General features: G+C 36.7%; 1 protein-coding gene across 2 annotated transcripts; it reads left to right on the top strand.

Moving 5' to 3' along the window:
* Positions 1-4: 4 nt before the first annotated feature.
* On the top strand, positions 5-15,819 carry prorp (protein only RNase P catalytic subunit). 2 transcript variants are annotated; one of them, XM_089120206.1, is made up of 8 exons: positions 5-118; positions 608-1,447; positions 1,997-2,044; positions 2,132-2,264; positions 10,251-10,358; positions 13,294-13,442; positions 15,212-15,407; positions 15,483-15,813. In XM_089120206.1, exons 2-8 carry the CDS (start codon positions 738-740, stop codon positions 15,609-15,611), a joined length of 1,473 nt encoding a protein of 490 aa, XP_088976332.1. In that variant the 5' UTR covers positions 5-118; positions 608-737; the 3' UTR covers positions 15,612-15,813. The 2 variants fall into 2 exon arrangements, with proteins under 2 accessions (XP_088976332.1, XP_039528871.2); XM_039672937.2 differs by having other exon boundaries at positions 37-1,447; positions 15,483-15,819.
* The last annotated feature ends 1,501 nt before the right edge of the window (positions 15,820-17,320 follow it).

The following is a 17,320-nucleotide window of genomic DNA, read 5'->3' as shown; positions in this document are numbered from 1 at the left end:
CGCACGAGTGACGTAATTGAAGTGCGACAACACAAACACATGAGAGTGAATGGCTGCCTGCTCGCACTGGCATGAACTTGCTTTCTTGTTAGAATTCAAAAACCCTCGTCTAGATTCTGTAAGTTTGATGTTCTTGTTTAAAATACCGATGATTGCTTCGACTTAATTGCGTTTAAATGAAAATAATACGATATCTTAGCGAGTTTGTCTATCTGAGGATTTCAATATTGTGTCCTTTAAATACAGAAGGACATTTATTTAACAGATAAGTTGCTGAATATTTTTTTTTTACAAATATTAATTTTAGGTAAATATAATTATTTAAAAAAGTTAATGTGTTTTGTATATGTGTTGATAAGTAAAACTTAATGTTGCACATTTGTTTGTGGTGGGACATTTACATACATAACCATTAAAGTAGTGCATAGTCTGAGTAGAAGACTTGTTAGGAAATGGGACCTCTTGTGTCAAATTCAAGAACTTGCATGAAGCATCTATGCTCATGGGTTGTTAACCCTCTGTATTTAAGGCCTGCATTGGCTGGTTTACCACAACATAACATGCTTGCTGTCAGGTTTATTATAAATCCAAACACACAATTTTACAGCACAAAAGGAGACAAACAAGCAGGATTATACAGCCAAGTTACCAAAGAAAAAGGATTCACTCCCAGAACAAGGCCTGCATTCCCAAAGTCAGTATTCGCAGCTGGAACAGCCAAAAAAACTGCTGAATATATGAAAAAGCGGGCTGGGATCGATACAGAAGAGCTGTCAAATAATACACCTGCGAGCGGCAGAGGATATCTAAAAGTTGCCCTTCCTGACCATCCGCTGACCACATCAGAATGGGCAAAACTCAAAGAGGGTTCCTCCAAATCTGAGCGCTTCGAGACGCAAATGATGGAAAGACTGCTTTCGGCTAATGCAGATGTCAACATCGCCAAATCTCTCTTGGCGTATGTGGCTCAGGACAAAGGCACCCTTTCTTACGAACTCCTTTTGAGGTATCTAACGCTGTGTGTCACCGCTGGGCACCACTCTGAGGTATTTGACACTTACGACATCATGAGAACTTGCTTTAAGACCCTTGAAACTGGAGCCTCGTCCCTGTTTATTAAAGGTTTCAGTCAAACTGAACGTTGGAGGGAGGCGCTTGGCTTATTGGAGGGTCTGAAAAAGGCCCTCCTGCCGTCTGCTCGGAACTATGGTGATGCCATCACTGGGGCAGTACTTCATGGAGACATTGAGACGGGCTGGAAGCTGTATGACGAGCTTTTGGAACAGGGTATTGAACCTCATCAGAGCACCTGGCAGTGCCTGTTTCAGAGCGGCATCACTCAGCGTGGACAGGAGGACAAACTCTTTTCTGTCCTGTCATATATGAGAGATAATCAGATCTACCCAGAGGTGCTGCTGATTAAAACTATCAAAGCTTGGTTTGAGAGGTAAATAAAAAATAAAAAAATAATTATATATATATATATATATATATATATATTTATTAGTGCTGTCAAATTAATGAATCGTGATTAATCGCATCTAACAAACGTTTTTGGTTAAATATGTGTGTAAATATATATTAGATTTAAATGTATTATTTTGTGTGTGTACACCCATATATGTATGCATATTGCATAAACACAAATATATATGTGTTTGTATATTAAATATTATATTAGATGTGATTAATCGCGATTAATCGATTTAGCAAAAGTTTTTAAAAAATGAGTTCGTTAATATATATATATATTATATATATATATATATAGTGTATGTATACACTCACACAAATATATATATATATATATATATATATACACACATTATATATTTACAAACTTGTGTTACAGGCGATTAATCGCGATTACTTCATTTGACTGCACTAACATTATATATTAGTTATAATAATTATTATAATGTGTATATGTTTTTCTTTCCATTATTGTAGATCTTTATTTTAACTGTTTTATTTGTATTTATTTTTTTCTGCACAGTTTACCAGATCAGAAATGGAGTGGGAAGTTCTCATGCGTCGTCCCCAGGTACTAATTTTTCAGTTTTATTTAAATACAATTATCATAAAGACTATTCTTAATAGAGTATTGGTGTGGATATAACTTGTGTTTTAGTGGAGAGTGCAAAAATTGCAAGGCATCACTGGAATCCATTCAACTGACTGAGGAAGAGTATGCTCAGCTGAAGGATGAAGTGATGAAAAAAGTGATAGAGGGAAGCGACATCTTTAACAAAACTACCCCAGAGGTCTGTCTGCTATATTATACCCTTCTTTTGCCTGAGTTAATTAACCAATGTTGATTTAATCTATAGATATATAGATAAAATCAACATTTAAGCCAGTGCTTTTATTGATGATTAAAACTAAATTAAAACTATTAAAAATAATGTCATGGAATATTAAATGAAAAACAAAAATTTAAAAAAAAGTTGCCTTGGAAACTAACTTAAATAAAGAAGCTCAAGTTCAAGTACTAAAATGAGTCAAGATAAATGTTGAAATAAAAATAAATAATAAATTAAAGGTTCATAAAAAAATGAATAAAATTGATAAAAAGCTCATAATTTAAGTTAACTGAAAATATAAAAGTAAAAGCTAAAATTCAAAATATTAATAAATGCATTGAAGTACATAATTAATACTAAAATAGCACTGACATAAGCCCACACAAAGGTTTCATTATCATAATAAATGGGGGGTAAATGTGGGGGTAAATTACATTTACCCCCTAAAATTTAGGGGGTAAATATGCTTAAGTTTAGTGACAATCATGTCATAAATAATTATTATGGCCTGAAAATTTTTTTAATTATCTTCATACTAAACATTTTTTTTCTTGTGTTTTTCAATTATGCAGTGAAATGTGACTTGTGTTTTGTATGAAATTCCCCTTTATGTAAAGGAAGTGTGGCTTGAAGTTTAGAAAGGTCTTATTATCCCGTGCCGTTTGACACCACTAGATGGCGATAGCGTCCTATACATACAATAGCGTTTTCTATATGACAGATTAAACATGTTATACATGTTGAACATCAGACGTTTTTTTAATTATTATTATGCTTATTGGATTATTTAAGTTTTGGATAAAATAATAATAAAAACACAGACATAGGCTAAAAACTAAAGTAGCTTTCTGCCAGGCACTAAATAGGCTGCAAGTTGTGTAGTCGTCCAGAATTAGAAGACGTTCCATGCAGTTTTGAGCTCCGTATTAAGTGGAGTCTGGCCCTGAATTAGATGATGTTGTTGTCCGGACTGATGCTTTTTTCAGGCTGTGGGGTCTATAGATGTCAAAATCATGTGATCCTGTCTAGTTCCACATTTAGCCATGATGTAGGGGCTTTCCAACACATGTTCCTTCATGTGTCTGTCGGGTCCCCGGTTTAGCAAGCTCGTGAAAGCAGTCCAACTGAAGACACAAGGTCACAAGGCGAGCGACGACTCTGAAATTCCATTTGCCAGAAAGAACAGTCATGTTTGTTTGCAAACGTCGTTCTCACGCATAGGAAAATCGTTACATTTCCAAGCACTGTCTCTGAAAGGGACATTTTTATACACTACATCTTGGAAAAACAAAGTACTCAGTATAGCCATAAACAATCTCTTATTTTGGTCATGCACATGATTGATGCTGAGGCATGGGTATTGCTTGTGTGCTTTTTGCTGTTGTAAAACACAACACAATGGGCTTTCACATTTCAGCCCTCAAAAGCCTCTCACATGAGTGACCCTGGAAAGTCCCTGTCTGCAGCGCTGTATGGACTCCAGCCCCCAGCCATCGCTGCAGCAGTGCTTTCTGAAGTGAAACCAGTGCAAGGCAGTTAAAACACCCCCAGTCTAAACTCTCTAAAAGCATTTAACAACCCCTAGACAATCATTTTGCCTTTAAAGGAAAAAAAATGGTGCTTTTGGGTGGCTGACATGACATGAGATCCGTGTCCTGCTCTGTGACATCTTGTACTTCATCAAAAGCAACATTTTAAATGTTAACAGCTTTTAAATGTTGCATAGATGGCCTCAATGTGATATAAATGTGAGAGTACAGGGATAAATGTGTGAGTACAGGGAATTAAAAAAAATATATTAAAAAATTTGGAGTTGGTATGATTTTTATTTTTAAAAGATTTTAAAGATCTTTTATGCTCACCAAGGCTGCATTTGTTTAATCAAAAATACAGAAAAAACAATAAAGCTGTGAAATATTATTAGAGTTCAAAATAACAGTTTTTTTTTATTATTATAATACGAAGTCATTTATCTGTGATGGCAAATCTGAATTTCCAGCAGCCATTGCTGTAGTCTTTAGTGTCACATGATCCTTCAGAAATCATTTGAAAGGCCAATTCGGACTCGGACAATCGTGTGCAGTGTGAATTGGCCTTAATAGCTGATTTGCTGCTCAAGAACATTGTTTTGGTTGTGTTTCGGCTCTGTGTTTGAGAGATACAACCAGTTTAGATGAAAGGGATCTTAAGCTGACTCTGAAGACGTTACACCCATCCACGACCCATCTTGAAGAAAGAAGCTTCTCGTCCAAGATTTGACAGTACATGGCCCCGTCCATCGGCCCCTCGATATGGTGAAGTCGTCCTGTACCCTTAGCAGAAAAACAGCTTGTGCTTGACTGTAGGGACGGTGTTCTTGGGGTCATAGTCAGCATTTCTCTTCCTCCAAACACGGCAAGTTGAGTTGATGCCAAAGAGCTCAATTTCGGTCTCATCTGACCACACACAGCACTTTCTCCTAAGCCTTCTTGGAATATTTAGATGTTCATTGGCAAACTTCAGATGGGCTTGAACATGTGCCGCCTTGAGCAGGGGGGACCTTGCGGGCGCTGCAGGAATTCAATCCATTGTGGCATAGGTTGTTAGTGTTGTCAAAATATTCGGTTCTTCGGTACCAAGTCGATACTAAAAATTTAAAACGTTACGGTACCAAGTATCGTAGGTACCGAGTACCTGGTCAAACCCGGTTCTGGATGCGCATGCATGCACAAAGGGCGTGCAGTTGCGGCGTCTTCATGAAAGCGCCAAGACTAGGCGACCGGTGGCTCTGCTGAAAACACTAAATATTAACGCTGCATCTTCTGCTTGTCTTTGTGTGAATGAACAGCGCAGATGCGTGGTTTCATTTAACGTTTCCTCACACACGAGTGACGCTCACGCTGTTTTCAGTCTCAGCTGCCTCACGATATGATAAGATTCATGATTCCATTCATCTCCGAGAGTCACTTCATGAGCATTTTACCATTTTGTTTGAGAAAAACTATCGTCATATAATAATACACACACAAATAAAGTCATTGAATTGATAATATTTTCTTCAAATAGTTAAATTGGAAAAATAGTTTGATTTTGCTATGGTACCGAGAACCGAAAGATTTTAACAGTATCGGTACCGACTACTGGAATTTTGGTATCGTGACATCCCTAGTTGTTACCAATGGTTTCCTTGGTGACTGTGGTCCCAACTGCCTTGAGACCATTAAAAAGGTCCTCCAGTGTAGTTCTGGGCTTATCCCTCACCTTTCTCATGATCATCCTTAGCCCATGAGGCAAGATCTTGCATAGAGCTACAGACCAACGGCCATTGATTTTTCATTGTACTTCTTCCATTTCCGAATAATCAAACCAACAAGTCTCCTTCTCCCCAAGCTTCTTGCTGATGGTCTTGTAGCCCATTCCAGCCTTGTGCAGGCTCTTTATTGCCCATGGTGGTGGAGAGGTTGGAATGGGACATACAGACATCAGGACATTAGGAGTACTTTCCTAAAGTTACAGGACTAATTTGTGTCCCACATGGGCACATAACCAATCTGTGGGAGGAGGAAGAATTCTTACTGGTTGTTAGGGGATCAAATACTTATTTCACTCGATTAAATGCTAATCAATTTACAACCTTTATATAATGTGTTTTTCTGGATTAATTTGGTTGATTTTCTGTAAAATAAAGCTATAAAATTTGTAGACCCTTCATTTCCAGCAGGGTATCAAATAAGTATTTCCCCCTCGGTATGCCAATTTATCTGTTCAATAATCAACAATCATCTGTTGAGTAATAAAAACACAACTCCGTGTCACTTTTACAACATTACGCCATCTCTGAAAAGCCAAGCCAATGTTGATTCTTGTTTTATTACAAGCTCGGTCACGTTCTCTTTTTGCCAGCAGACTCTCCTCAGTTTTTTTTTTTTTTAAAAAAAACAGGAAATTCCACAGAGTTTTGAGATTTAGCTGCTCCTTGTCAACCTTTCTCGCTTGTTTTAACAACTAACCTGTGCCATTCGCCCACACTACACACATTAAAGTACGTTTTAATATATGAAACTTAAATTGTCAGGGGATTTTAGATGTGGCCACAGTGTTAATAACACATAAAAATAGCATCTCAACCGTTTTTTATTGCTGAATGTTAAAAAGCCTGTGTTTAGTAGTTTCATTACATTCAGTGGCCTGCAGCTTTTCAGGTCAAGCGTGAGCTTTTGGGGAGCCTGTTTTTCCCGTTTCATAAAAGAGCAAGCCTGTAATAAAGAAAAGTACAGGACTTGCAGATGCCTTTTCATTAATGTCTGCTGTGGGCAATGGGGAAGTTTCCACATACTCAAATTTCTTTGTTCTCCGTCTATTTTTGTGTGTCTGGCTTTCATTTAATTGGAATTTCATGCATGCTTTGAACAAAACGATGCAGGTACTTTAGGGTATTAAAGAAATGCTATTCTTTTGTTTTTAATGATTCAAGCAAAAGTTTGCTAAATGTTTGTGTTAAGAATCACTCCAAGGCTTGTCATGGGCTTTTCCAAGTAGAAAAACTGGTCACTGGATTAAACTTAGGAACGTGCTTGTACTAAACACACACGTCGTAAGTACACAAAGTTCTGTACGGCATGCTGGTACTGCACACGTGACCTCTCGACACCAGTGGGGAATCCCCAGTGTTCCTGTTCCCATTCAACCCAACCTCTCCATGACCACGAGAGGATGCGGAGCGAAAGCAAAAACATATACGATGCAAGACCTTCATGGTCAAAATCTTATTGAATGTGCAGAGTTAAAATCAGGTGAAATTGCATATTTGGATTAATTTTGCCCAATGCGGAGAACCCTAACCCTACTCAAGGCTGCAAGAGTTTTAGAGAGCTGAACAACTGATCACCATCTGCTAACCCCCACCAAAACCAAAAAGGAATTCCCCAAATATCCAGCTCCCCTTCCCCCCCCTCTTTCTGGCCTTCAACCCTCCCCCATTCTTGCACCCTCTCTCTCTCAACCGCTAGAACAGACTTAACACTCTCTTAACAAGATATTTAGCATGCAAAGTAGCTGCACTTATTTTTGTTGTCTTGGTTTTTAATGTTGGTAACAATCTTCTGTTTTTGCATATAGGTGGCTTGGAGGGGTGGGAATCAGAATTTTAGAGGGAAAAATTCTCACGGCTCAGGCAGAACTGAAAGTGCTGGTTTCCAGCCACCTGACAGTCCAGGAATAGTTGTTGGTTTTGACAGACATATGTGTATTAAACAGAGGCTTGTGAATTAGCTATTGGACTAAACTTTACCGCACGGTTGTTTCCTCAACAAAGTTTGCAGTTACCTCAAAGCAATGAGCTCCGATGCAAGGTCACACTTTAGTTTAGGGTCAAATTCTCACTATTTACTAACAATTAATTACAACGTTGGCCACAGGAAACTCCTAATTACTGCTTTATAATAGTAAGGGAGTATGGTCATGCAGAATAAGTCGTTAATATGTGCTAATAAACAGCCAATATGTAATATGCATGCTAAAACTAGTTTATAGTGAGATTTGGATCCTAAACTAATGATCTATAACTAAACTTAAGTTCATTGTTCAAAATATAAAATGCGGACTGCGGTGCTTGTTGACGTGGCATCCGGGAGAACGCAGTCTTCTGATTGAGAAGCACCCCGTGTTGATTTTATTATCATTTAGTATTATAGTACTTTTTGATAATTTTATTATTTTTTTATATTGTCCATATTCATTTTAATTTTAGTTTGAGTTTTGGCAATTTTGTTTGTCATATTTATTCTTATTTCAGTTTTAGTAATTGTACTACTTTAACCTCAATATTTTTTTTCATTTAGTTGCCAAGACAACATTTCTTATTTTTGTTAATATTTATCTAATATTAATATTTATAACATCTAATATTTATATTTCATTTTATTTCAGCTTTATTAAAATTAACAATTATTTTTAATCGTTTTTTTTTTTTGTTTTTTTTTTTTTTTTAATTTAGCAATACAACAAAGATCGGATTCCTACAGATCTTGAGCTAAGAACTCACTTGAACTTGAGAGGATACTGAAAGTTGAATATTTAGTGTTGATTTGTTTGCCTAATTGCGGATCATGCATATTTAAAGCAGGGATAGTTCACCCAAAAGAATTTTGGGTTCAGCAGAAGAAATTAATACTAATTTGTAACAACATGAGGTGAGTAAATGAAGACATAATTACAATTTTTGGTTGAAGTATCCCTTTAATGTCTGCATCCACTAGTCTTTTTTTTTTTATTGACTAATGCTAACTATTACTTAATACTGTAATTTGTGTAATATTTCATCAAGGTTTTTTGTGCTTTAACTCAGTATTTGTGTACTTTGACCACCACTGAGGTTGAGCTAGGTGTAAGTTTACAGTACATGACTGTGCAAATGTTTAGTATATCAAAAGCCCGTCTGCAGCACGAGGCCTGAGGACAGACAGGTGAGGGAGTGACTTGGCCCTAATCCAGCTGGAAATTCCCTCAGTTGTTTACATGTTGTACCAAGGACAATTGTGGAGGTTTTTCAGCCTCTTCTGAAACGACAACAAAAGAGAAGGAAGTTCTAGTTCTAGTCCCCATTCCCCCACCCCTCTAATGCTCTCCGGTTATTCAGCTAAACACAACCTGATCACGCTTTTGAAGGTGAGCCAGGTGTGGTCAAGTTCTGTCTGAAGTTCTATTGTTTGACTGTAACACATGCTTTGATATCCCTCGAGACAGATAGGAAAAGTCAAGCATTCTTTGGTCCTGGGATGAAATGGGTTCATGGAATTGACAATTGCGTTGTTGTTGTTGTTGTTGTTGTTGTTGTTGTTGTTGTTGTTGTTACAATGCTCTGACAGAAAAAAAAATAGTATGTTCAGTTCTTGCTAGACTATCAGTAAACACTCCTTTATCTCATGGTTGCTTGCATGCTTCGCTCTTATGCTTCCTGTACATTCATGAATGCACATATCTCAGTTCCTCACTTAATCTGATAATATATGTAGAGTTTCATGAGTTTCAGGCTGGGACACTTACAATGATATGCCTGTCTGCAATAAACGTCACCCGCCTGGCCTCGTGATTTTTCCAGAAACAATTTTTAGTTTGAAGGTGAAACGTGTAATATCTGTGCAGTGTCACTATAGCATCACAAAACAGAAATTATGCAAAAATAAACATTGTTGGTCAAACATCTGTTATAGAAGGCTAAAATCATCATTTGGTGAATTGTAATAGTATATTAATAGTTCTAAGCTTAACATATTCATATTTTTAATTGGCATTTCATTTAATTGTAGTTTAAGTCTTATTTTAGCATGATTTATATACTATTACAACGTTTTTTAACATTTTTTTATTAGCTTTTATTTGTAAAATTTTAATTTAAGTTTTTGGTATTTTGTTGCGTTTGTCATTTTTTAGTATTTTTTTATAACTTTCATTTCAGTTCATTATCAAGGCAACAGTTCTGTTTCCAATTTCTATTTAGCTTTCATTTAACAAACACAATTTTTATTAGTTTTAGTTAACAATAACAACACTGGCTTGATGGCTGTACTGTAGTTACATAAAGCTGTCCTCCTATAGTCTTGTGCAACACCGGTTTTGTTTCTCTTGTGCAATGTGCTGCACAACACCAAAGTGAGGTAATTTACATAGAAGACCCCCTTCCATCCAGGCAACCATCCGTTGCTGTTGTTGAAAACGGTTATAAGAGTGTATAGTTTTACTGCCCCTTTTGTTTCTTTGCTTGCATGGACTTTAAAAGTGTGGCTACTTTTAGCTTCAGAATAAACAACATTCAATTTTGCAATGTATGAAGCTTCAACAGATTTTGACTAAACTGCAAGATTGTGACTTTTTTTCAGAACTGTGCATATTGTCTATAGCAGTCTATTTGACAGTATATTCACTGAGATCAAGGTTATGAGAATAACCACTTGTTTGTGTTCTGTACAGGAGCTTAAATGCTTTAAAGCTTTCGTGAAGCAGAGGCCTCCCTTTGATATTGTCATCGACGGTCTTAATGTGGCTAACACTACACCCAAGGCCACCCACTCTGAGACGGTGAGTGACGGGTCACTTTAACTGCTTGGATGTTCCAAGTCTGGGCCAGTTTCTCTGTGGTTTATAGGTGACCTTTTAAATCGCTTAACTGGCTAAACAGCCAACCTACTCTGATTTAAAGCACTAAAGGTGGAAAGGTTATCTTATGATTGAGTATTCAACTCATCAGTCAGCATGCTAAAGTCAAGAAAACAGAAAAGAGTGCAAGACGATCGACCAGGGGGGAAGAGGCTGAGCGTGGTTGCCGCTTCTTACTTTTTAACGCAATAAAACAGATTTAGGCAACAGCCCCAATTTCTCATAGTTTCCAACCTGAAAGACCCTCAAACCCACAAAACCCAACAAAGTTACTCAAATGAAAAAAGGGAAATTTCAATGTCCATAATGTTACACAGAATATGTTACACATCAGCCCTCCTACAAGGCTGTGATCAGTCCCAGTAGTGGCTTTACATTTGGTTATGCTGCTTCATGATAGAACCTAAGAGATTTGTATTGCTTACAAATAGGCTAGATGTTTTAGATAAGAAAACTCCCACACCCACCCATCACAGCCTCAACCTCCCATTAACTGAAAACCAGTGACCTGAAAATGCAGATAATTAGGATAATTAATCGCAGCACATTAAGACAATTGTTGTGCATTAGAAGCTTTCCGAAATGTTGTTTAAATATGCAAATCAGGCATTATTTCATGAAATATGCAACAAATAAAACGTATATTATTAATGAGATATATGAATCCATTCTGTAAAAACCTTCAGATTGTACATTTGGTGTATGCAAGTTGCAAGTGGTATTAAACTGGAGATGTCTGGATCAGTGCAGCTCATTTAGAGTTTAAAGATATGTATTGTAGTTGATATTTACAGGTTCAAATAGATGCAGTGAAATAAAATAAATGGTTAAAGTCCCTGTAAAGGCAATTCTTAAAAATAAAAACACTTTAAACATATTGTATTGCTTATTATAATTAGAATTGCTTTATTATTAGAATGTATTGCTAAACCATATTATAAAGACAGTGCTGAATTGTGAAGTTAGACCGTTAAACAGTTTTTCACCAACGCCATTTCTTTTCACAAGTCTGAAATAAGACGTGTCGTGGAAGCAAAATAGCCCAAAATCTAAAAATTGACCAGTGCATGAAAAACAATGGTTTCGCTTTAGTATCTTGTCACAACAGATATGATTAACTAATTAAATGCTTCACTTGACATTAAGCTACAAATTATGATGTAACACAAACTTCCTTTTCCTTTCTGCTCATTCATCCATGGTTTTGGCACTTTTTTTTTCCTCAGACGCACGTCACACATTAACACACACATACCCCATAGCAATTGTAGCACGAAGGCAGGGGACTTTACACTCATTTTGATATGACTAAGTCTGTATTTTAAGTCAGACATGTGCCTTTTGTGGTCAAGTTTATTTTTGGTGGTAACATTTACCCCACTTCCTCGCTAACTGGCACATTCAATGAAACTCTAGTATTAACCGGTTTTCTCTGCACACAGTCTGAACAGGGCCTGCTGGGTGTGAAAATGAGAGCCTCAGTTAACTTGTGGCCAAAGTATAACTATATGTTTTGTTTACAAGTTAAGTAACTGGACTGTATCCAAGAAGCATAGGGAAAATAGTGAGTTCAAATTTACAAGACTAAGAAGGAAGAGTTTCTCTTTACCTAGAAATACTCAATACGCAAAGGTGATTACAGGCAGAGGTCAAAGTTAGATTGTGAAACAGGACACTATCATGTGTAAGGTGCTTTCCAGAGTAAACCAGCCCATCTGTGGCTCACAGTCCACTTCCTTATCATGAATTAGCTGAAAATTACACCTGCAATTCCCCAATTAGCACTTCCTCGTGTCTAAAATAACAAAACCCGGGGATACAAGATAAACTGGAGTTCATTGGAACTATCTTTGCATATTCAAACTGTAGCTGATATTACTGTATCTAAATTTGAGTATGAAATATATTTAGAAGGTTAATACGTCAACTGGTTGATCCAGTAGAGTCGAGTGTGTGTGTGTGTCCAACTTTAACTTTTAACTTTAATAAACCTTGCTGCAACTTTGATTGGGCTTCAAATTGAAACACATGCACTTATATGTGCGTGTGGGTGTGTGTGCAGAACTTACTCTTCTTAATTGCATTGTCTTTTAACCAACTAGTTCCATGGTGAATGTTAATCGTTAAGTATTTTCAATATATTATTTTATTTAATACTTATAATTCACTTCTGTTCTAGTGTTCTAATCTTGTGTACTAATTTAGTTTCTACTTGAAATTGTGCACTAATTGTGATCTTTAAATACCGAAATGAATAATATACATTTAGTATGCTTTAAAATTAAAAGCGACATACAGACATATGTATGTTCAGAAACGTTTGTCACTTCCTGCATGTCGCAGACTGCAAAAGACTTTTGTATCTCCTGGAAGAAAGAGTGAGAAAAACACTTATTTTATATATAAAAAATAATATCATGAATAGTTCATGTGTGTACGGGGTCTTAAATCTAAACTGTTACATGCAAAGAACCTTAGATATTTTTAGCACAGAGTTTTTAACCTTTACTGACCGCACTCTTTGTAAGGGGGTATTGGAAAAACAACTTCCTGTGTAATCAGGAAACTCCCCCCTCTTGGTGTGTGTGCGTGAGTGGGTGGCACTAAAGTAGGCTATAACAATGTGAGCAAGAATAATTTTCCCGCAGTTGACCTACTAAAGGTCCCAAATTCATCTTTAGTGCCATGGGAAATTCCTTTTAAAAAAAAATATACCAAGTCGCAGCTCATTTCATAGAGTAACTGATGAATGAACTGAAGTCTCTCATTCATTAAAAACTCATGAATGACCTTGTTTATTTCTAACATCTGAATGGAAATGGTAAAAGGTCACTGAGAGTGTGAATTGTCTCCTCAGTTGCTGGCAGTCGTATCGGAGTTGGAACGTCAGGGTCTGAACATCCTGGTCCTCGGCAGAAAGCACATGCTACAACCTTCCCGGAACTGGGACAGACAAAACATGAACAAGATAAAGCAGAAATCCCACTGCTTCTTCACCGAGAACATGTCAGTATGACCCCCGTTTCCTCAATCGCATACTGTACACCCAGTTCCAAAACTGCCTACGCATGCATCAGTTTAAGGGATCACCGGCGCATCAGTAAGAAATCAATACTTTTATTCAGCAAGGAAGCATTAAATTGATCAGAAGTGAGAGTAAAGTCACATGTTCTAAAAAATTCAAATAAATTCTGTTCTTTCAAACGTTATATTCATCAAAGGAAAAAAAAAATCAGTTTCCGCAAAAAAAAAAAAAAAAAAAAAAGCATCTCAACTGTTTTCTACATTGATAATAATAAGAAATATTTCTTGAGCAGCAAATCATCACATGACAGAGCAATAAATTAGGTTTTAAAGCATTAAAATAGGAAACAGTTCTTTTAAATTGTAATCATTTCCAGAATATAGCTGTTTTATTGTTTTTTGATCAATTTATTTATTATTATTATTGAAATGCCATCATGGTTGCAGAAAAGTTCCATCTAAAAAAATCTTTTTTTTTTGGAGACTGCAATCACATATTACATTGCGAAAAGCTCGATTCATCCAAGGCGGTATTGATAAAAATAGTTCTGGTATATACACTGACGTGCCAAAACATTACGACCACTCATAAGCAGATTTATTTGAATGTCTCCAAATAAGGCCACATGTCAAGGTCTGGGTAGATTAGATGCAAGTAAACTATAATTTCTTGTAGAAAACATGTTTGATGCAGGAGTAAACACCTGAGCAACTTAGACAAGGGCCACATTTTTATGGTCAGATGACGGTGCCATAGCATCTCTGACGTTCCACCTAATTAAAGATGTTTACAACCCTTCATGACAATGGTGCTTTTCTCACTGAAGGAACCTCTCCATGGTTTCTAGAACCAATGGCGGAAATACCTGCTTTTTGGCAGGTTTTAGTTCTAGGAACGCCTTTTAGGGGAACTAAATTAGCTCCTCCTCCAGAGTAGGCTCTAACCCAGCACATATGATACTGAATGCTTGTGAAACACCAGCACTGTGTACACAGTTTATAGCCTATACATGTACTAGACAAACTCTATGAACATGGAAAACAGTGATAGATGGGCCTCTTAACTTTTACGCTAAGAAGAAACCAAGCGAAACATTATTTTATTTCTGCTCAGCTAACGAAATTGGGCATCAAGAACACAGCAAACGCTAATACATTTTCATATACGGTTTACTTTCTTTGTTTAACAGTTCTATCTAATAATGCATTAGACCGGACTGTTAAACAGATTGTAAACCAATGAAGACAGAGAATGGGTGCTGTGTGCTCGGGCTCTGCCGTTCTCAGTGCCGTCACAATAAATATCAGCCACACTGTTGAAATTAAAGTCACAACATGTGTGGCTTAGATCACTTAAAAGTTCCTACTGGCAGTGCGAATGTAACCAGGAAAAGGCCTTTGGGGAACATTGTGTTCTTGGGGAACCATCCAAGTGGCTCCTGCAACTAAGTTCCTATAACTATAACAAATTCCTCAGATCTAAATTTGATTGACATATGGACAATCCTGCCTTTATAGAACACTCAAAAGCCTGCTCCTTATGAAATCCTTCTAGGTTCTGTTCATTTCTCATGCTTTCTAGAATGCCTCACTGTTTTGTAACAGTTTCAGTCAAATGTGTTGGTAACACATGTACCCGATCACTTCCCTTTTCTCCGTCACTCAATATAAACCTCACAAATGATTTCATTCACCAAGCATGAAAGGTATTTTTGATACAGTGCACGGTTTTTCTTGGATGACTTCCACAGGTCTGAAGATGACCCGTTTCTGCTGTATGCTGCTTTGCACTCTGGCGTTCACTGTAACTTTCTTAGTCGTGATCTGATGAGGGATCACAAAGCCTGCTTGCCAGACAGAGCAACCAGACGCCTCTTCTTCAAGTGGCAACGTGGACATCAGTTGGTAATCAGTAATTATGCCCCAGGAAAAAGGGTTCGGTTTCAGGTAGGTTTGGGAATGGAGAGACATTGTGTAATCATTAGTAATCATTAGTGTGACTGATGACTTTGTGTTTTTCAGAGGATCTCTGCTTATGACACCATTGTTCAGACCGCCGGCAGCTCCTGGCACATTCCGTACGATGAGAATGGAGATAGAGCCACATATGAAGTTCCTCAGAAATGGCTCTGCCTTATTCAAGAACATTGAGGCTTGAGTTACTGCTAGTGTGCTGCCTGAAAAATACATTACATTCAAATCAATTTAAATTAAAATCAATTAAAAAAAATATAATTGTGTTTCTTCTGCTACTTAACTACTTTTATTTTATATATACACCAACAATAGAAATGATTCAACCCCACAGAGACCCTTACAAATGTAAGCTTTTTCTAAACACATAGTGGCATATTAAAGTGATTTCTTTTCATAATACAGCTATGTCATAATTATTCATCATTGCTGTTTTTAAATTACTTACTAGAATTATAAGGTACAATGTTTTAAAACATGATAAAACCTTTGGAAACTTAATGAAAACACTTAATTAGCTTTAGTTTTGACGTATGAATACATTTCGCCCATAAATGTGCTGAAGATGTGGCCGAGACAAAAGAGCTGAGACAAAATATCGACTTAAACATTTCCTGGACACTAAAAGTTCCTAGAGATACAGTTTGCAGCATCATTTCTAAGTTTAAAATGTGTGATACCATTACAAACCTTCCAGGGCTTGGAGGAAAAAGATACATTTTATCAAGAGGAATAAGATGTTTGATCTAAGCAGCTGTGAAAAACCCTCAGTTTAGTGCCAAAGACTTGCTTGATGACCTGATGAACACAGGAAAAAACATTGCAGACTATAAATAGAACACAAACAATCATTGAACAAGCTACTCTTGAAAGAGAACATTAAAGGCTGGCTTGGATATGCTAATGATTTTTTTGATAGGCCTGCAAAACATTTTGAACCTATGGATCAGCAGTATGCTTGGCACAAACAATAATGGCTTATGTTGTGACCTGAAGAACGCTATCCCTGCTTGAGTCAAGCGTGGAGGTTGGTCAGTCTTGTTACGGGGTGCTTTACTTCTGGAGGCAAGTGTGGCTATCTGCATCCTGGAGACTTGAGTAATGGGAGTGTTGAAAGGTCTTTACAAACTCCCTGATAGGATGTGAGGTGTTTAGTTTCTGTTGTAGCAATGTGTACCTTTCGGGCACACCCCTACCTTACCTTTGTGTGTGAGTGTCTGTGTGTGTAATAGTCTTAAAATAAGCAATATAGTAAAAATAAATGTAATAAAAATTATTGTTAGTAGTATTCTGTTAGTAGCACTAGCAGTTAACGTTTACTGCTCCTAATGTATAATCATAATCATATGAAAATCCTCAGAGACCCATATTTAAATCACAAGGGCTATACTGGTATTATCTAAGTAACTATAGGCCTACCTGAATCTCAAGTCTAATTACATAAATGCTTATTTTCAATAGCATATCAAGGTCAAGGTAAACTTTATTATCCCACAAGGGGAAATTCATGTGGTCATTCATTACGCTCTGTTGTCACAACATATTTTCTATGTGTTATCCATGTAGGTTTCTAGTTCATGGTATACATTATAGCAAGGTTTTAACTATATTATAAAGATAGATTTCAACTGAAAATTTGCACTGTGTTCTCGGGACAAGGGTGTTTTTCAATGTCGGGTGTTTTTACAAACACGTAGTGTTAAAACATAAATTCTAGAACATAAAATATAATTTCTCAATGTGATTTATTACACTGAGAGTTTATTTCCCAATAAATCAAAACAGCCTATTTGTGTTCAAATTGATGCATTTTACAATTTATTTACCCCCCTTTTCAGTTGGTTGTACTAAAGTAACACTGACTATTATAAATAAAGCATTTTATT

This window comes from Pimephales promelas, chromosome 15 (assembly GCF_988280905.1).
Source record: "Pimephales promelas chromosome 15, fPimPro1.hap1.1, whole genome shotgun sequence".
In the NCBI taxonomy this organism is placed as follows: Eukaryota; Metazoa; Chordata; class Actinopteri; order Cypriniformes; family Leuciscidae; genus Pimephales; species Pimephales promelas.
This window is presented reverse-complemented; position numbering and strand designations above follow the sequence as displayed.